The sequence below is a fragment of the Mizuhopecten yessoensis genome, unplaced genomic scaffold (assembly GCF_002113885.1).
Source record: "Mizuhopecten yessoensis strain PY_sf001 unplaced genomic scaffold, ASM211388v2 scaffold10697, whole genome shotgun sequence".
NCBI classification, from domain to species: Eukaryota; Metazoa; Mollusca; class Bivalvia; order Pectinida; family Pectinidae; genus Mizuhopecten; species Mizuhopecten yessoensis.
This window is the reverse complement of record NW_018408676.1, coordinates 529,696-553,092: the sequence shown is the minus strand read 5'-3', so window position 1 is coordinate 553,092 and position 23,397 is coordinate 529,696. Positions and strand designations below refer to the sequence as shown.

The following is a 23,397-nucleotide window of genomic DNA, read 5'->3' as shown; positions in this document are numbered from 1 at the left end:
AAACAGTTCAGTTGCCCCGTACAACTACCTTATAAACAGTTCAGTTGCCCTGTATAACTACCTTATAAACCGTTATGTTGCCATGTATACCTACCTAAGAAACAGTTCAGTTGCCCCGTACAACTACCTTATAAACAGTTCAGTTGCCCTGTATACCTACTTTATAAACAGTTCAGTTGCCCCGTACAACTACCTTATAAACAGTTCAATTGCCCTGTACAACTACCTTATAAACAGTTCAGTTGCCCTGTAGAACTACCTTATAAACCGTTACGTTGTCCTGTACAACTACCTTATAAACCGTTATGTTGTCCTGTACAACTACCTTATGAACCGTTATGTTGTCCTGTACAACTCCCTTATAAACCGTTATGTTGGCCTGTACAACTACCTTATAAAGAGTTCAGTTGCCCTGTACACCTATCTTATAAATAGTTCAGTAGCCCTGTACAACTACCTTATACACAGTTCAGTTGCCCTGTAGAACTACCTTATAAACCGTTATGTTGTCCTGTACAACTACCTTATAAACAGTTCAGTTGCCCTGTACAACTATCTTATAAATAGTTCAGTTGCCCTGTACAACTACCTTATAACTACTATATAAACCGTTATGTTGCCCTGTATAACTACCTTATAAACAGTTAAGTTGCCCCTGACACTTACCTTAGATACAGTGGGCTCCTCCACCTTAAGTGATCCCCTCGATTTTTCCTCTCGTATCAAGCATATGTCGGAGACTGTATTCTTGTAAGGCTGTAACCCATAATTATTATTACTTTTTAACACTCTAGGCATACCTAATTTCATACTCAAAGATATTTCTGTACTACTTGAAAGTGGTTTTGATAGAAAACAAGGCATCACAAGTAATACAAATCTCCTTGCATTCACACATTGTGACATATGTAAAAGGAAATGAAGTCCCTAAAGTGATGACAAAGAAAAGTAAAAATGACCTTGACCTTTAACGTAGTAACCTGAAAAGCAAACTTGTTCAAGATATTGCTATACCAAACACTTGTATCAAGTTTCAATAAATTCTGTTGAGGAATGAAGTTGATAAAACGATGACAAAGTTTTTGGTAAAAATATAAAGTGATCTTGACCTTTAATACAGTTACCTGAAATACGAAGTTGTTCAAGGCATTGTCCTATCAAACACTTGTATGAAGTTTCATGAAATTGCATTGAGGAATGAAGTTGATTGAGCAATGACAAAGTTTTTTCTACAAATAGTAAAAGTGGCGTTGGCCTTTAATGCAGTAACCTGAAACAAAAACTTGTTCAAGATATTGCCAAACCAAACACTTGTATCAAGTTTCATGAAATCTTGTAGCGGAATGAAGTCGGTAAAGTGATGACAAAAGTTTTTCTAAAAATAGTAACAGTGACCTTAACCTTGAAAATTGAAACCGGAAACACGAACTTGTCCAAGGCGTTGCCGTATCAAACACTTGCATGAAGTTTCATGAAATTCTGTTCAGTAATGAAGTGGCTAGAGTGATGACAACAAAGTTTTTTTCTAAAAATAGTAACAGTAACCTTGACTTCAATGTAGAAACCCCCAACGCAAACTTGTTTAAGGTATTGCCATACTTAACACTTGTATGAAGTTTCATGAAATTTCTTTGAAGAATGAAATGGCTAGAGTGATGACAAAGTTTTTTCTAAAAGTAGTAGTGGTGACCTTGAACTTCAACTTTCAATGTAGAAACCCGAAGCGCAAACCTGGTCAAGGTATTGTCATATCACACACTTGTCCCCCATTTTGATGAAAGCAGGGGATAAAAAATGTTCATCAGAAAAAACAATATACATTATTTGACCTTGAAATTGACCCAGTGACCTTGACCTTAACCCTTTGCCACACGCAAGCCAATACACTTGAACACTCTGTACTGATAGTGCCAAGATACATTGTTGCAATGCAACATTGCTGCACTGACTGAAATGTGTATACGCCATCTGAATGGCAGTTTTTGAGAAATTAAGTTTTGTTTTGAGTTGTTTTTCTAACCTTAATTTTAAAGGTGAAATAGTTGTTTTAAGCATTTTCAGTAAGTTAAAATTATGTTCAGAATTTCTTAAATTTTAATTCAGTGCTATTTTCCTAATAAAAACATCAACACATAACCATGAAATCAGCTGTATGTATATCAGGATAGACACATTTTAAAATGTTTCATTTTGCTTTTATGATTCAATGAAATGACTCAATAATGATATTATCACTTCCAAATGAAACAACAAACCAAATTTCCAAAATTCTCACAAGAAGTTTTAAAATACAGTGTATATTTAGGCCTATATAAAAGCTTTTATTGCGGCGGAATTTGTATCCGACCGTTTTGGGTCAAATCTATTTTCGTTTTTCAAACGCCAGCGAGCGTAAAATTGTTTGTGTGTCTCAGGCTATGGTGGTGAACTGTCTACCCTTTCTCCCTACCATCTGATGACACAAATACTCTCCCTGTCTACCCCTTCTCCCTACCATCTGATGACAAGCACACACTCTCCCTGTCTCCCCCTCCTCCCTACCATCTGATGACACACACACACTCTCCCTGTCTACCCTTTCTCCCTACCATCTGATGGCACAAATACTCTCCCTGTCTACCCCTTCTCCCTACCATCTGATGACAAGCACACACTCTCCCTGTCTACCCTTTCTCCCTACCATCTGATGACACAAATACTCTCCCCGTCTACCCCTTCTCCCTACCATCTGATGACAAGCACACACTCTCCCTGTCTACCCCTTCTCCCTACCATCTGATGACACACACTCTCCCTGTCTACCCCTTCTTCCTACCATCTGATGATACAAACAATCTCCCTGTCTACCCCTTCTCCCTACCATCTGATGACACACACACACACTCTCCCTGTCTACCCTTTCTCCCTACCATCTGATGACACTCACTCTCCCTGTCTACCCTTTCTCCCTACCATCTGATGACACACACTCTCCCTGTCTACCCCTTCTTCCTACCATCTGATGATACAAACAATCTCCCTGTCTACCCCTTCTCCCTACCATCTGATGATACAAACAATCTCCCTGTCTACCCCTTCTCCCTACCATCTGATGATACAAACAATCTCCCTGTCTACCCCTTCTCCCTACCATCTGATGACACACACTCTCCCTGTCTACCCCTTCTCCCTACCATCTGATGATGATAGTGGGTTCCAAATATCTGATTACCTCTTAAAGTGATGTCACTGATGTTACTTACCAATTTTTCAAATGTTGGTTTTAGAAAGTTTCCATGAACCAGTAAAATATTATTACTTTTGTCTTCACAGATATGTACACCAAGAATGGGAATTGGTCTTGGAACTTCCTGATTATTACCTGACGTTGCCACCTGTATTGTGACTTTTGGTCTCACAGGTCGCTTCAATTTTCTGTAAAACAAAATGAAATTAATTCACATTTTATTTTCTATATCTTATCTTATAACACACTCACACACAAATAAAACAGGTTCTTCTCTATTGAAACATATTACCAAACATCATGTGACCCCACAAAAAAGGAAGAATGTTTTTCCCCTACCAAAACAGTACCCAAGATATGCCTTAAGTACCGTAAAAAGTGTATTTCAAATATGTCTCTTTTCCCCCTGGTATGTGCTCATATAAATTGGGGATGTACATTTAGTACAAGGACACAGTCCTCTGATCAATGCAGGAACATATAATGTAGTTAGTTGAACTAGCAGCTACGACTTCAGTTCAAACTAACAGGTACCATCGGTAACAGGCCTTGCCTAGTATATCATTATTATTGATATGAGCCAAAAACGTAATATTAAAGGTAGCCTCCCGAATAACACAGGATCCTTGTAAATGTATGTTTGTAGGATATAAATTATTTAAAACTTGTATATGGGGCAAGAAAGTAATTCTAACAGTGTAGACAATATGATGTTGTCAAATTTTCGTAGTAATCTGCTTTTTTATCGAGACTGATATTATTAATACTTTACACTTGATTTTATTATCAAAATAACATATCAACATGCTGTATTCAGCATCTATTATGAGTTATCTCTGGGTTAGGAGGGGTCTACAGGGTCTATGAGCAAGTAGACCCCTCCTAAACAAGAGATAACAAATTTGTTACCCTGACAATCTTTTATAACATTTTTTCCTGCAAAATTATAAGTCACATTGTGAGTTTGATTTGTGCTTGACTGCTACCAAAATAGCCCTACCAAACATCTTTTCTGCAATATTTCGGAAAATGCACAACCATCTTTGCAATAAGCACACAAACAGCTACCTCATTATCTGTTTTGTTGAATTTGCTATCGTTTTAGATTGCGTGTAGGCTATTTCATCCTGTGAATGATTTGCAAACCTCGAACGCTTGTGAAATTGTTAACTTAACTACAGAGATGCCTTTAACATCATACCTCCTACAACACCACAAAGTCTAGACATCATATCTCCTACAACATCACACAGTCTAGACATCATATCTCCTACAACATCACACAGTCTAGACATCATACTTCCTACAACATCGCAAAGTCTAGACATCATACCTCATACAACATCACACAATCTAGGTATCAAACCTCCTACAACATCACACAACCTAGATACCATACCTCCTTCAACATCACACAATCTAGATACCATACCTCCTATAACATCACACAATCTAGATACCATACCTCCTACAACATCACACAATCAAGATATCATACCTCCTACAACATCAAACAATCTAGATACCATACCTCCTATAACATCACACAATCTAGATACCATACCTCCTTCAACATCACACAATCTAGATACCATACCTCCTACAACATCACACAATCTAGATACCATACCTCCTACAACATCACACAATCTAGATACCATACCTCCTACAACATCACACAATCTAGATACCATACCTCCTACAACATCACACAATCTAGATACCATACCTCCTACAACATCACACAATCTAGATACCATACCTCCTACAACATCACACAATCTAGATACCATACCTCCTACAACATCACACAATCTAGATACCATACCTCCTACAACATCACACAATCTAGATACCATACCTCCTACAACATCACACAATCTAGATACCATACCTCCTACAACATCACACAATCTAGATACCATACCTCCTACAACATCACACAATCTAGATACCATACCTCCTACAACATCACACAATCTAGATACCATACCTCCTACAACATCACACAATCTAGATACCATACCTCCTACAACATCACACAATCTAGATACCATACCTCCTACAACATCACACAATCTAGATACCATACCTCCTACAACATCACACAATCTAGATACCATACCTCCTACAACATCACACAATCTAGATACCATACCTCCTACAACATCACACAATCTAGATACCATACCTCCTACAACATCACACAATCTAGATACCATACCTCCTACAACATCACACAATCTAGATACCATACCTCCTACAACATCACAAAATCTAAACACCAAATCTCCTACAACATCACACAATCTACATACCATACCTCCTATAACATCACACAATCTAGATACCATACCTCCTACAACATCACACAATCTAGATACAATAACTCCTACAACATCACACAGTCTAGATACCATACCTCCTACAACATCACAATCTAGGTATCATACCTCCTAAAACATCACACAGTCTAGATACCATACCTCCTACAACATCATACAGTCTAGACATCATATATCCTACAACATCACAAAATCTAGATACCATACATCCTACAACATCACAGTCTAGATACCTTACCTCCTACAACATCCCACAAACTAGATACCATACCTCCTACAACATCACACAATCTAGATACCATACATCCTACAACATCACACAGTCTAAACATCTTACCTCCTACAACATCACACAATCTAGATACCATACCTCCTACAACATCACACAATCTAGATACCATACCTCCTACAACATCACACAATCTAGATACCATACCTCCTACAACATCACACAATCTAGATACCATACCTCCTACAACATCACACAATCTAGATACCATACCTCCTACAACATCACACAATCTAGATACCATACCTCCTACAACATCACACAATCTAGATACCATACCTCCTACAACATCACACAATCTAGATACCATACCTCCTACAACATCACACAATCTAGATACCATACCTCCTACAACATCACACAATCTAGATACCATACCTCCTACAACATCACACAATCTAGATACCATACCTCCTACAACATCACACAATCTAGATACCATACCTCCTACAACATCACACAATCTAGATACCATACCTCCTACAACATCACACAATCTAGATACCATACCTCCTACAACATCACACAATCTAGATACCATACCTCCTACAACATCACACAATCTAGATACCATACCTCCTACAACATCACACAATCTAGATACCATACCTCCTACAACATCACACAATCTAGATACCATACCTCCTACAACATCACACAATCTAGATACCATACCTCCTACAACATCACACAATCTAGATACCATACCTCCTACAACATCACACAATCTAGATACCATACCTCCTACAACATCACACAATCTAGATACCATACCTCCTACAACATCACACAATCTAGATACCATACCTCCTACAACATCACACAATCTAGATACCATACCTCCTACAACATCACACAATCTAGATACCATACCTCCTACAACATCACACAATCTAGATACCATACCTCCTACAACATCACACAATCTAGATACCATACCTCCTACAACATCACACAATCTAGATACCATACCTCCTACAACATCACACAATCTAGATACCATACCTCCTACAACATCACACAATCTAGATACCATACCTCCTACAACATCACACAATCTAGATACCATACCTCCTACAACATCACACAATCTAGATACCATACCTCCTACAACATCACACAATCTAGATACCATACCTCCTACAACATCACACAATCTAGATACCATACCTCCTACAACATCACACAATCTAGATACCATACCTCCTACAACATCACACAATCTAGATACCATACCTCCTACAACATCACACAATCTAGATACCATACCTCCTACAACATCACACAATCTAGATACCATACCTCCTACAACATCACACAATCTAGATACCATACCTCCTACAACATCACACAATCTAGATACCATACCTCCTACAACATCACACAATCTAGATACCATACCTCCTACAACATCACACAATCTAGATACCATACCTCCTACAACATCACACAATCTAGATACCATACCTCCTACAACATCACACAATCTAGATACCATACCTCCTACAACATCACACAATCTAGATACCATACCTCCTACAACATCACACAATCTAGATACCATACCTCCTACAACATCACACAATCTAGATACCATACCTCCTACAACATCACACAATCTAGATACCATACCTCCTACAACATCACACAATCTAGATACCATACCTCCTACAACATCACACAATCTAGATACCATACCTCCTACAACATCACACAATCTAGATACCATACCTCCTACAACATCACACAATCTAGATACCATACCTCCTACAACATCACACAATCTAGATACCATACCTCCTACAACATCACACAATCTAGATACCATACCTCCTACAACATCACACAATCTAGATACCATACCTCCTACAACATCACACAATCTAGATACCATACCTCCTACAACATCACACAATCTAGATACCATACCTCCTACAACATCACACAATCTAGATACCATACCTCCTACAACATCACACAATCTAGATACCATACCTCCTACAACATCACACAATCTAGATACCATACCTCCTACAACATCACACAATCTAGATACCATACCTCCTACAACATCACACAATCTAGATACCATACCTCCTACAACATCACACAATCTAGATACCATACCTCCTACAACATCACACAATCTAGATACCATACCTCCTACAACATCACACAATCTAGATACCATACCTCCTACAACATCACACAATCTAGATACCATACCTCCTACAACATCACACAATCTAGATACCATACCTCCTACAACATCACACAATCTAGATACCATACCTCCTACAACATCACACAATCTAGATACCATACCTCCTACAACATCACACAATCTAGATACCATACCTCCTACAACATCACACAATCTAGATACCATACCTCCTACAACATCACACAATCTAGATACCATACCTCCTACAACATCACACAATCTAGATACCATACCTCCTACAACATCACACAATCTAGATACCATACCTCCTACAACATCACACAATCTAGATACCATACCTCCTACAACATCACACAATCTAGATACCATACCTCCTACAACATCACACAATCTAGATACCATACCTCCTACAACATCACACAATCTAGATACCATACCTCCTACAACATCACACAATCTAGATACCATACCTCCTACAACATCACACAATCTAGATACCATACCTCCTACAACATCACACAATCTAGATACCATACCTCCTACAACATCACACAATCTAGATACCACACCTCCTACAACATCACACAATCTAGATACCACACCTCCTACAACATCACACAATCTAGATACCATAACTCCTATAACATCACACAATCTAGTTACCATACCTCCTACAACACCACACAATCTAGATACCACACCTCCTATAACATCACACAATCTAAATAGTATACCTCCTACAACATCACACAATCTAGATACCATAACTCCTATAACATCACACAATCTAGAAACCATACCTCCTACAACATCACACAATCTAGATACCATACCTCCTACAACATCACACAATTTAGATACCATACCTCCTACAACACCACACAATCTAGGCACCATACCCCTACAACATCACATAATCTAGAATTTTGAATTTTAACAATAGGCCCTGAGGGCTTGCAATTGGTTCAATATCCCGAATAATTAAGCAACTATCTGATTTTTTTTACAATGACTCTCGATGGGGATCTGGCTGTCTGCCCCAGGGGGAACAAACAATCTGTTTATACAAAATGAAGTCCCCTCTTGCAAATAATACTCCGAAACATTAACCTCAAATTCCTCTATTTTTCACCATCTCTCTGCCCCCAGGGTGGGGAGACATTCTCTGTTTATACAAAATTGAGTCCCCTTTACCTATAAGGACGCTCCAGGTCAAATTTTGTCAAAATCCACTGAGCCGTTCAGGACTAGTAGTGTTTTAAAGGAAAAGTTGACGGATGGATGCCGCACCATGGCATAAGCTCACCGGTTCTTCGGACCATTTCTTACCATTCAGCCCTACTTCATAATATTATGTGCTTTTTTTTTTTTACCTTGGCCAGCCAGATATCTTGATTCTGTCTTTCAGTTCTTCAAATTAAATAGTTTTAAGATTTTGACATATTTGACCTCCATGACCTTGTATGTAAATGTGTGTTTTTTGGCCAAAAACTTTATAAAACCCTATCAAATGAAGCTACCTTCTAAATATCCTCATTTTAGATCTTTCTGCTTTTCTTTAGAAGAAATAAGTTTTTGACAAATTTGACCTACAACTTTGAAATTTGGTCAAGGTCATTTTGTTCGCAAACGTGGCAAGGCCCCAACCTGGGAAGCTACCAGCAAAATATCATGATTTCAGGAGAAGTTGTTTGCAGTTTTTGACATATTTGACTCCTGTGGCCTTGATCCAAATAGCACAAGGTCTTGGATACTCAACTATATCAGAAATATATTCCTAGGTACAGCAACCTAAAAATGTTTTCTAGCAAGAAGAGATTAACAAAGGCTACATGCAGACACAGCTGTGCTACATTGTAATTTATCAAGAAAAGTTTACAAAAGGGGGTTACAGAAAATTTTGCTACATTGTCATTTAATAATGAGAGATAACAAAGCCTAGTAACAGATAAAAAGCATAAGGTCTCCCTTAAGGTAATAGGATTGTGTCGCTATTTCTCAGTTGAATTTCTTCAAATTTTGTAGTGATATTGCTTTGAAGTAAAGAAAATTTTCTGCCACAAAAAAAATATAGTTTGTCAGAATTTTATGGATTTTAAATGGAAATTTATGTAAAAGAGAGTGAATATTGGAAAAAAAATGAAACACACATTTTTTGCAAATAATGTCAATAAAAATGATAGTGACATAGATTAGTATCGCATTAATGTATATCAATTTCATAAATGCTGAAATTGTGTAAAATTAATTATCTATAAACGATTAAAAATTGACATTTTCTAATAAAACCATTTATACATAGTAATTACATGTAATAGTTATCGTTCTTGAAAAACTTCACAGTAGTGAAATAGGTAGCCGGTTTCCTGAAGTACAGAAAAATGGACACATGTGACTCATTGATTAAAAAACAACTGAATTAATGCCTGGATTGCTTTGAAATACCTTAATATTGAAAGAACACACTGTTCTGTCAATAAACATACAATATTCATCAGTTTAATATTAAACATTAGAAAATGCGGAAATTGTGATACTGTCTCCCTACATTGGGTTTTAGGGATTTACTTCCTATTTCCGCTTAGCAATACACTCCTATGACCTTAATCAACCTAAAAAATGTTACAGATAGCTTATATTGTTATCCGATTTGGAGAAAACAATTAAGACTTGTTACACACACAGCTGTGTCATACTGTAATTGGCCAAAAGAAGTTAACAAATGTTAGTTTCAAATAGCAGCGATATATAGTCATCTACTTGGTACTCACCCATTTAGTTTATGCTCAAATATAAGAACCTGTCCAGCCTTTGTGACAACCGTCAACAACAAACTCTGTAATTTGAAAGATGGTGATTACAATCTGAAGTTTATGTATATTACATCAATTAGTTATAGGGTATATAGTTCCATGCTTGTTTTCTGTAGGTTTATTACTTACCTCAGAACAAAGGGTACATAGATTTTGAAAGGGAACATGGTACAGCAGTTTTGTACACAGGGGTGTAGCACTGATCCCCAAACTCCATGGTATATATCTATGTGTATAGAAACATAATACACATATATACAGTTAGGTGGGGTTTGGGGATCTGTGCCATGCCCCTCCTGCAGTCTTGTGTAGCATCTTGATAAACATTAGAAATATTCAAATATTCATATTGCATGCATCTATGTAAAGAATTTTGATTGGGAATGCTATATATGTTAAGTGCTACAAGCAACATGACTGTAGAGTTTAGCAAATACAACAGCAAAGCAGAGGCGGAACAATATTTGTCCGTTCTGAACTAATTAATAGGGTACTTGAAATCTTCGAATGCATTCTTGAATTACAATGTAAGAGAGCATTGAAATGTAACAAGAAGAAACCACATTTGTACCATATAACTCGCTGAAGTTGAATTATTTCTAGGATTTGGTGAAAGGGAAAAACATACTGTACTTCATATATGCCATATGTCATATAGTGTAAAATAGGGAGATCAATGATTTTATTTTCTTAATATTTGATCCAAAACAATAGTGAGATTTTTTCTCTGAATTAGTGAGAAACTAGTGACACATATAAAACAGCAATAGTACTGCACATACGAGGCAAAATTCAGTATTGGTTCAAATGAGGGTACCTCTGTTTTTTTCGATTTTGCCACTTATTTTGAATAAACTTGTGAAATTTCACACTGTCACTGTTTTAAGTATATTTCAAAGAGATAAAACAGATCATATTTGAATAAGATCCAAAAACAAAAAGAAATCCTGTACAAATTGTAATCTTAGACTAAAATAGAGCTACATGTAAAATACCAGAAGAATCTATTAACAGATTAAAACATGTGACACATGTGACCTTGAAAGTCAAACAAGGACATGTACATTAAGTTGAACAGACTTTATAGCCTTTCATGCCAGCATGCTTCTGGCCAAATATCATTCATTACCCTGGACCTTTAGATTATTCAGAAGTTGTTTGGTATAATTAAATATAATTCAAAGGTCATTCATTTTAACAAACTTTGTTGCCATTCATCCCAGCATGTTAATGGTCAAATATCAACACCCTAGGCCTCTTGGTTATTAAGAAGAAGTTGTCAAAAGGTTTTACACATATTTGATCCCTTTGACCTTGAAAATTGATGAAGATCATTCATTTGAACAAACTTGGTAGCCCTTCATTGCAGCATGTTACTGGCCAAAATATCATCACCCTATCCTATGCCTCTTTGTTATTCAGAAGAACTTGTTTAAACGTTTTGACCCCTGTGACCTTGAATATAAGTCCAGGTAATTTATTTGAACACACTAGGTATGTTACTGGCCAAATATCATCCTAGGCATCTGGGTTATTCAGGAGAAGTTGTTAAAAGGTTTTTAACATATTTGATCCCAGTGACCTTAAATATAAGTCAAGGTCATTCATTTGAACAAACTTGGTAGCCCTTTATTCCAGCAAGTTACTGGTGAAATATCAACACCCTAGGCCTCTTGGTTATTAAAAAGTTGTTAAAAGGTTTTACACATATTTGATCCCTGTGACCTTGAAAATTGATGAAGATCATTCATTTGAACAAACTTGGTAGCCCTTCATTGCAGCATGTTACTGGCCAAATATCATCACCCTATGTCTCTTTGTTATTCAGAAGTCGTTTAAACGTTTTGACCCCTGTGACCTTGGATATAAGTCAAGGTCATTTATTTGAACAAACTAGGTATGTTACTGGACAAATATCAACACCCTTAGGCCTCTAGGTTATTCAGGAGAAGTTGTTCAAAGGTTTTTAAACATATTTGATCCAGACAAAATTTGATCCAGATGCTCCAGACAAAATTGGGATGAAATCCCTTTAACCCTATTGAAGAAGAAGGATTTCAAAGATTTTTACTTCTCTTTCCCCTATTCAGTATTGGGCGCTGCTTCCCCAAGGGTGCCACACCCAACCTATATACAAAATTGAGTCCCATTGGCCTAAGGATGCTCCAGACCAAATTCTGCTATTCTGCTCCAGTGCACGGAAACGCATAGGAGATATCTAAATGATGCAATTAACTCAGAATGTTTTTTTTTAATTTATCCTTTTTAACAACATTTTTTCATACAATATCAATTTAGTGACATTGTCGCTTGTACCGATATATTTCAGGAAGTATATAAATGAATTCTTGAAAAAAAATCACAACTTCTATCTCTTAATTATCAACAGTCAATAGCTATAAATATTGGATGATAAATCAGAATTGAAATGTCAAGAAAATGTGTGAGTTTAGAGATTAAATTCTGTATTATCAGCAATGTAGAATTGTAACTGTTCATTTCTACAAACCTTAAAAAAAAAAATGCACACTGGTAGAATGTCTTTGTTGACTCCTTTGTCAACATCTGATTTGCAACATAAGTTGCTTTTTTTTGCCTTCTGGAGAAAGACATCAGTGAATTTGTTTTCAATCTGCTGACCCACAGCTAGTGTTTTCACTTTTTTTTATTACAACAGACTGAAGACTGGCATTAGTCATGTTTGTCCTGTATTCAGTTCTTGTTTTTTTACAAGTGCAAGCACTCTTTCAAAGTCTGTGTTGCTGTGTGGAATAACAAGAAAGCTTACATGATCCTTGCAAGATAGTTGTCTTTAAGACTACCTCCTTTGTCTTTTAGCCAAGACAGTTCATACCACTGCCTATCAACACTTCCCTCTTCAAGCACTGCAGATGCAGATGGGAGAGTGTCAATCTGATAGGCTGGAAACTGGTTCTGAATAGTTTCCAAAGTCACTGTACTTTCATATTCACTTTGTAGTCAGGAAACATACGTTTAAATAAATTTCCATAGAGTGTTTGCATTTGAGATCAATTACGTGCTTACATACATTGGAGAGTAACATAAGCATCTTGCGCATAGGATGCACTAAAACACAGAAGCAAAATTCGGCCTACTTCACACAAAAAAATCCAGATTTTAAAACAAATTGTACGGAAAACATTCTTGATTGTACAGTCATAATCATGGGACCAAATCCATAAGGATTACGATAAAATCTTAAGGGTATGCAAGCCTGCTGATGTATCCTGTCAAGCTGACCAACAGGAGTTAAAACATTTATCTTTGCAGTATATATGCCAAACCTTGTTCTCTAGTAATTCAACTAATCTTGTTGTACAGTGGAACCTACTTATTATGATATCCTATTTGCCAGAGAAAAATATAATAACTGATCAAGCTGTTTTCGATCATTTTTATGTTGTCTGAACCGGCAGTGAGATGCCCTATCTCAATCAGACATAGATTGATGTGGAAACATGAAAAAATATAAATACAAAAAGATAAATACAAAAAGATAAATTAATAATTGAAATAATTTGTTTATTGTTTTTTACATCAGCGTGTTGGGAAAATTCAAGAAGTTTTCGTTTTGCCGTCGTAATGATCAGTTTGTAAATTCTACTTTCACTTTTCAAATAACTTTGAGCATATTCCTAAGAACTGAGCATATTCCTAAGAACTATCTTTATACTACATCCTACACATGTAGCTAACTATAACTTAATGTTACAGTCAATAGGATGAAAGAAGTGATATAAATAGTCATGATTTGCCTATTTTGCAACGAGAATTTGTGTAACATTTTGTCCCGTAAGCATAAACATATTTTGCAGCGCTATGTCAATTACGATCACGAGACAATCACATGCCTCGCAAGTCGTGCGGTGAAATCAACTTGCAAAGAAACAATAACAATTAAAAACACAAATTATTCCCTTTTTAACAATAATCAAAAATTGCATTTAAAGAAAATGGTGTAAATTGTAAATAAAGCAGCCGTCGTATAACGACAATCACATAAATTTTTGATCAATTTCCGGCACCATGCTGTCGGGGCGGTATGTCTCAAATTTGACACTTTTTCAACGGAAACATGGGGAAATCAACTTCTAATGCAAAGAAGAAACTATTGCTTAAATGATTAAAAACACAGGTCTTCCTTCTGAAGTAATATTTTCATTAAAATCAGCATGATTTTCTCACGTGACGTGTCAAGGTTACCGTGAATATTTGTGAAAGGCATGCTCGTTTTCTATCGGAATTTGTATTCGGTAGGCCTAATTATTTTAATTTATTATAGTCCTACAGCAATTAACTCCACCAAATGTTTTGTTAAGACTAAAATGTATGACCAGGAAGCGATGGTCGATCTATTGTTTTCCACCTACTGGGGTGAAGCGAGGTGTGAAAAATTTACCTCAAGTGGCCAGATGATTACCTCGGGCGATGTACAGTTGCGATGTACAGTTAGTCGTACCTATTGCGTAATTGTCCAGGTGTTTCACACGGACAACTTACCTGCGTTTTTACCTTATAAAATCCATTCACGGCAGAAAAAAATATCATAATAAGCGGGGTCCTACCTTTGACCATATCATAATAAACGATATTTTTTTGCTTAGTTAAAGAGGGAAAAAACGGTACATGGGGAAAATATCATAATAACCGATATCATAATAAGTGGGTTCCACTGTATTTACCTGATCAGGGCGTGCTTTTCTGGAGATGTCAAACATCACTGGTTCATCCGGCAGGGAGAACGAGGCTACAGCTGTCTTATCTGAGGACTTGGTGTCGACATGCCTGGAAGTGATCGAGTATACATTTTATCAAGCCATTTCGCATTTACTGGATCAACACATCAATTAATTGATCACAAATATAAGATTTTCAGACACGTTACAATTGCCTCTTCAAGAAATTACTAATCACTGACAGGAACTTACCGGTCCACTTAAAACTGAATTGAACATGCAATAATTCATACAAGAGTTTACATATTTTTATCTTTAATCGACTATTTTTAGACATTGATTGCCAGAAAAATCAACAAGTCAGATATTCTCATGTTTGACCAAGCATTATAACAAAGTTAATACCAAACATGGAAACTCGCTTAACTCAAATACTGGCATGACTCAAAGCTATCCAAGATCCCGTTGACTTAAAGATAACAAGGTTCAACTGTATAACACAACTTACCAAGCATTTACTATTCTGTCATTTACAGCACCAGACAGAAAATACAAACTGTCAACTGAATCTCCATTTGAAATCAAAGTAAATGGCACAGGTATTAACCGAAACACTTCTGTTGCATGGCCGGTAAATCTCTGAAAATGTGAACAAAACACTTCAAATAACATACACGAGGTCCAGAGGGCCTATATCGCTCACCTGATATGTTAGCAAAATTGAAGTTGAAATAGCCAGATGTTGCTGGTAGTGTACATGTATTACATGGTTGGTTATATTTATATGCAATTGAACAAAATCCTGTCATTCCTTCAGGAAAAGGAGGGTTTTAAATAATTTGCTATTTTTCCGCTATTGGTCCCCGCCCCTCTGCCGCCGGTGGGACTTAAGTCCCCTTTACCCAAGGATGCTTTAGACAAAATATGGACAAAATCTGTCATTCCTACAGAAGAAGGATTTTAAAGCTATTTTTCTATTTTCCATATTTTGTCCCAAGACGGTTCAGACCCACCATTCATACAAAATTTATTTCCCTTCTGCATAGGATGGTCAAAATACCTTCATCCCAACAGAAAAAGGACATTAAAGTTATTCCTCTATATCCCTTATTGGGCCCTGCCTCTCTATCCCAAGGGGGGTCATCAGACCCAGTTATTATATAAAACTGGTTCCCCTTCACCCAAGGGTGCTTCATACCAAATTTGGACAAAATCCTGTCATTCCTACAAAAGAAGAAGGATTTTGAAGAAGTTGCTATATTTCCCCTATTGGGCCCCATCCCTCTGCTCGCAGGGTGTGTGTGTGTGTGTGTGTGAGAGTGTGTGAGTGTGTGTGTGTCCGACCATCATTCCTACAGAAGAGTTTTAAAGAATTGATTTCTGATTCTGATTTCCCTTCCCTATAAATTGCTACTGTTCAAATTTGGTCAAAATACCTTCATCACGATGGAAGAAAAGGGCTGTTAAAGCTATTCCTCTATATCCTTATTTGGCCCTGCCTCTCTGCACACCCACTGTTTATACAAAATTGAGTCCCTTTGGGCCAAGTATGCTCCTGACTAATTTAGGATAAAATCCTTTAATCCCTACGGTAGAAGAAGGATTTAAAAGTTTTTATTTATATTTCCTCTATTAGGCCCCGCCCCCAGGATGGCCACACCCACTGTATATACCAAATTGAGTCCCTTTGGCCTAAAGATGCTCCAGACCAAATTTAGTTAAAATATACTGGACTGTTCAGGACTAGTCACGTTTTAAAGGAAAAGTTGACAGACGGACAAACGCTGCAGTATGGCATAAGCTTACCATCATCTTTTGGACCAGGTGAACTAAAAACAATAGGTCCAGAGGGCCTGTATTGCTCACCTGGATAATAAAGCAACCATGGAAAATCATTCATATTACGTATAATACTGCAACTATTTCTAAATTTTGTCTCTGTCTCTCAGCAACACCCGTCCCTCATTAGTTACCTTCTTTCTGCCCTCATGAATTGGGGTGGATTTTAAACATTAACCTCCCTCCAAATAAACTGGAGGAGAAGTATTTTACTATGTCCCCCCCCCCCCCCCCCCCCTACTGGAACCTTCCCTTTGCTCTCATTGGTACCACACTCACTGTTAAAACAAATGGAGTCTCCCTTGCAAAATGATGCTCTGTACCAAATTTGGTTCAAATACCTGCAATCATACTGAAGGAGAAAGATTATAGAGATTAACCTCAATTTACCCTATTGGGCCCCACCCCCTAGTCACAACCTCTGTTTATCCAAAATTGACTTTCCATTGCCAAAGGATGATCTGGACAAATTCGGATAAAATTCCTCCTATAGCTCAAATTCCCCTATTGGGAACGTCCCTCAATCTGCATCCAGAGGGACCACACCCTCTGTTTATCCAAAACTGAGTCCCTTTGCCCAGGGATGCTCCAGGCCAAATTAAGATAAAACCCTTCCAATAGTACAGAAGGAGAAGGATTTTAAAGGTTAAATATACCTCAAAATCTGTTATTGGGCCTGCCCTCTGTTAATATAAAATTTGCTTAAGAATGCTCCAGGCCAAATTTGAAGGCAGACGCCGAGGTAACCAATTATTTTATTCCACTGATTTCCTACAACTCATAGCTAAAACTAAACCGATTTAAAACACTTAACTATTATCAAAACAAAACATGAATACCCCCCTTGACTCATATCTCTTTTTCTTTTGAAGTAATCAGAAGGAATCGTCTTTAGATTTTTGTACAAAAGGCCCAATATGCCTGCATCCCACCTAGTATTAATCTCACACTTGTAACCTTAAAAGTGATCTAAAATAAAGCTACATGCAAAATATCAGTATTTATGACTATAAGTCATTCAAAAGAACCTGTTAAAAGATTTTAAAACATTGAAAAACGAAACAATGGAATTACGTTTAACAAACTTTTAGCCCTTCATCTCAGCATGCAACTTGCTAAATATCACCACCCGAGACCTTTTGTTAATTGAGATAAGGTCATTTAAATGTTTATACATATTTGATCAAATGTGACCTTGAAAATGGGTAAAAGTATTTCAAAATTCAAAAGCTTGATAGCCAGTCATCCAAGCATGTTACTGGCCAAATATCGGCATTCTGGGCCTCATGGTTATTCAGAAGAAGTCGTTTAAGCATATTTGACCCATGTCACCACGTTGAATATGGATGAAGGTCATTCATTTGAAAAAAAATGGTAGCCCTTCATCCTAGCATGCTAATGGCAATATATCAACATTCTGGGCCTGATGGTTATTCAGAAGAAGTCATTTAAAGATTTTAAACATATTTGATCCCTGTGACCTTGAATAAAGGTCAAAGTCATTCATCTGAACAAAGTTAGTAGCACTTCATCCCAGCATGTTACTGGCCAAATATCATCATCCTGTTATTTCAGAAGAAGTTGTTTCAAGATTTAAAACATATTTGACCCCTGTGGTAGTATGCTTCTGGCCAGATATCAACATTCAGTGCCTTATGATTATTCAGTAGAAGTTGTTTCAAGATTTTAAACATGTTTGACCCCTCTGACCTTGAATATAATTCAAGGTCATTATTTTAAACAAACTTAGTAGCCCTTCATCCAACCATGCTACTGGTCAGATATTAACATTCTTGGCCTCATGGGTATTATTCAGAAGAGAAGATATTTAAAGATTTTAAACATATTTGACCCCTGTGACCTTGAATATAGGTCTAGGTCATCAAATTGAACAAAGTTGATACCCCTTTAAGCAAGCATGTTTCTGGCCAAATTTCACCATCCTGGTCCTTTTGGTTATTCAGAAGATTTTTTTTTAATTTTTTTTAAGACATTTGACCCCCTGTGACCTTGAATCATCCCCGATAATATGAGTGAAGGTCATTCATTTGAACAAACTTGGTAGCCGTTCATCCCAGCATGCTACTTGCCAAATATCATCACCCTGGCCATTTTGGTTATTCTGAAGAAGTTGTTCAAAGTTTTGAACATATTTGACCATTGTGACCTTGAATGTGGGTGAAAGTCATTTATTTTAACAAACGTGGTAGCCCTTTATCCCAGTTTACTTCTGACCAAATATCATCACCCTAGGCCTTTTGGTTATTAAGATGTTGTTTAAAGTAAAATCTTGCACTGTAAGACGGACGCCATGCCACGGCATAAGCTCATTTGGCCCGTCAGGCCAGGTGAGCTAAAACATACAAAAGAAATGCATGCTGAACTTAGAAAAAAAGGCTGGGCCCATTGAAATATGCTTGCATGTGACTACTCTCCCACGGTGCAAGTGTTTACACTAAAGTCACAATGTTCTTTATATTTTTATTTTTATTTTATTCGTTTGGATTTTATTTTCATTCCTTTTCTTTGGTTTTAATAGTTGCTGTACATGTAGACAAGTGTCCTGCTTTCTGACAATTTTCCTTGAAGTAATCCCTCTGGTCGTACACGACTTATACTTCAAACCAGCGAGAAATTTGACTCAAAAACGTTTGATTCATGAATAGAATATTAATAGTGAAATTTATGGGGGGAAAACTGGATTTGCTGTAAGTTCGACACATCAAGATATTTGAATTTTGAAGTTCGATTTATGGAAGTTTGACTGTACTTTTTGTTTATGACACGCCGCCATCACAAGATGTACTTCCAAACCAAATCTGGTTACTTCAGATGAAATATTAAAGAAGATTTTTAAAAGGTTGAGGTTGACAATGTAAAGTTATATGAGAGTAGTGAGAAAAGTTCCAATATAATACTTTTTTGAGTCAAACATTCACTTACTTTTAACATTTCATGAGTTTCTGTGTTCCATAGTTTTATGGTTCTGCCTGCTGATAAGAGGTGATGAGGTGAACAAACACACACAGAATGTAGGCTGCCTTTGTCTGCCCTCCATTTACTGTAAACAGATTAATAGAAATAATAAACAACAAAATATTAATATAAACTAAACTCTGGTATTCTGACTGAAACATGCAGGAGTTTCTTTGAAATATTTAAGATAGGTGCATAAAGTTCTTTTAAAGATCTATGATAATCTATGAAAACATTAAAGACAGCAAGTCTGTGATATCAGCTACAGGACAGATATACTACCAGATAGAGAGGAAGGTCTATAATACAGGTCAGACAGATAAGTCTTTACAACAGGCCAGACAGACAGGTCTATTATACGCCTGCTAAATGCCCCGCATCTTGAGAGTTAAACCTGCAAAATTAACCTATCACCTGCAACTATCTTACAGTTGTGGAATGGCACAACGTTACACGATGTGTGCACGGTGTGTAAACATGTATGCACGAAGTGCGAACGATAAAAAATTGGACGATCATTGCTTGCGCACATTTGTACCTGGACCATAGTTTTCCCTTGCCCGGAGCACTTTCATAACTCGCCAAGGTGTGAAAACCAGGTGAAGGGGATCCAAAGCTATAGACCAAAACAAATGCAAACAAGAGGCCCAGAGGGCCTGTATCGCTCACCTGGATACCAAAGCAATCATGGCAAAATATTCTCCGAATGATATCAAGGGAATATGCCAGACCCCAAGGCCAATCCTTGTAGCATATCTGTATTAGATTCTTCATGCCCAGCAATTTTATGTATGGTTATGGGGTGGGGATCTCAACTGTTTCCAAGCTTTGACTCAGAAACTAGGTCCCTACGGGTTGTGGCCAGACCCCAGGATCAATTCTAATATCGTGACTGCATTTGTCTCTTTTTGCCCAGCATTTGTATATAGTTTTGGGGTGGGGATCTCAACCATTTCAAAGTTATGACCCAGGGGTTAAGTCTGCAAAGGTGGGGCAGACCCTGGGGTCAATACTAATATCATGACTGCATTCGTCTTTTTATGCCCAACAATTTTATATATAGTTTTGGGGTGGGAATCTAAACCATTTCGAAGTTATGGCCCAGGGGTTAAGTCTCCAAGGGCGGGGCAGTCCCCAAGGCCATCCTGGAAGCATATGTGCAATCATCTCTTTATACTCAGTAATTGTATGTACCGTTATAGGGTGGGGCTCTCAACTGTTTCCAAGCTGTGACTAACAAACTAGGTCCCTAGAGGTTCGGTCAGACCGCAGGATCTATTCTGATATCATGACCGATTCGTCTTTTTATGCCCAGCATTTGTATATATAGTTTTGGGGTGGGGATCTCAACAGTTTTAAAGTTATGGCCCAGGGACTATGTCTCCAAGGGTGGGGCCACACCCTACGGACATCCTGGAAGCAAATGTGGCCCCATCCCTCAGCCCGGGGGGTCAGCCCCACCATTTCTACAATTTTGAATCCCTGCCTCCCATGAATGCTTCCGACCAAATATGATCAATATCCATGGCATAGTTCTACAGTAGAAGTCGTTTATAGCAATATAGCCAAATTGCCACCTTTTTGGCCCCGCCTTCAGCCCCACCATTTGTATAATTTTGAATCACCACCACCAGTCAAATATGGTTGATAATCATCTCTTAGTTCCAGAGAAGAAGTCGCTTATAGCAATATTGCAAAATTGACCCCTTTTTGCCCCCCCTCTCAGCCCCCTGGGGGGGGGGGGCAGCTCCATCATTTGTACAATTTTGAATCCCTGACACCTAGGGATGCTTCCAGTTAAATATGGTTGATATCCATGACATAGTTCTACAGAAGAAGTCATTTGTAGAATATAGCCAAATTGCCTTCCGTGTGTTTTTCATTCCGTAATATTGATCAACAAATTGTACCAAATTGCACAGTGGGGCGAACGATTGTTAAATCGCACAGTTGTGCGCACCATGTGTGGACGATGTGCGGACGGTGTGTGAACGATGTATGCATGGTGTGCACACAGTATTTTTGGTGCGTTGTGCGGTCACACAACTGTATGACCCACAGGGATCATACAAATCTCCCGCAGTCCATCAACATGACCCACAATCACCTATTTCCACACTCTTAATAGTATCTCTTTACATCAGGAAATGTTCCATTGGTGTGTCTGGGAAGTTAGTCGGTACAATTTTCAAATATTTTTTCACAAAAGCGGTCTCTTCCGGACACTCCATGAAAATTTGAAAAGTGAGCACTGTTTTCTATTACAACAGTTCATATAATCCCAATAGTAATCCCGATTGACAAAGCTCTCACCAACAACCCAGGACGAGTTGCGCAACATTATCATGACCTCGCAATCGAAGTCCTGTGAGCTTGATCCACTGCCTACAGACCTATTAAAGCAATGTCTTGAAGCACTGCTTCCTTTGATTACCGCAATCATGAATAAATCATCGGTTGAGTCAAAGGTTCCATTATGTTTCAAGAAAGCACATGTCACACCATTGTTAAAAAAGCCTGGAATGGACAAAGAGGAGTTGAAGAACTACCGCCCAGTTTCAAATCTGCCTTTTCTGTCTAAGATCTTGGAGAAGGTTGTGTCCCGGCGTTTAGAGGTTTATCTCCATGCAAACAGTCTCCATGACAACATGCAATCGGCCTATCGCATGGGACACTCTACTGAGACCGCCCTCCTACGTGTACATAGTGATATAGCTTTTGCACTGGATAACAAGTGCAGAGCAGTGCTTGTCATGCTGGACTGGTCAGCTGCATTTGACGTCATCGACCATGGCATACTTTATAAACGTCTGGAAAACTCTTATGGAGTGACTGATACCGCACTATGCTGGATACAGTCATACCTGAGTGAACGACGACAGTGTGTTGCCATCGGATCTGCCACCTCACATGACAAAGTACTAGATTTCGGGGTTCCTCAAGGGTCGGTGTTAGGACCACGAAAATATTGTATGTACTCCAAACCGATTGGAGAGATTTGTCGTCGCCATAGCCTTCGCTATCATT

At 37.8% G+C, this 23,397-nt stretch overlaps 1 protein-coding gene across 1 annotated transcript in view; it reads right to left on the bottom strand.

Annotated features, from left to right (window-relative positions):
* The window catches only part of LOC110461880 (WD repeat-containing protein 43-like), a 104,389-nt gene that overhangs the window by 71,139 nt on the left and 9,853 nt on the right, over positions 1-23,397 (bottom strand). The window contains exons 4-9 of the mRNA XM_021515600.1: positions 20,338-20,455; positions 16,064-16,194; positions 15,562-15,664; positions 10,817-10,881; positions 3,243-3,414; positions 667-756 (exon numbers count right to left, since the gene is read on the bottom strand). Of these exons, the coding sequence (XP_021371275.1) occupies positions 667-756; positions 3,243-3,414; positions 10,817-10,881; positions 15,562-15,664; positions 16,064-16,194; positions 20,338-20,455 (679 nt within the window). The remainder of the gene's footprint in view (positions 1-666; positions 757-3,242; positions 3,415-10,816; positions 10,882-15,561; positions 15,665-16,063; positions 16,195-20,337; positions 20,456-23,397) is intronic.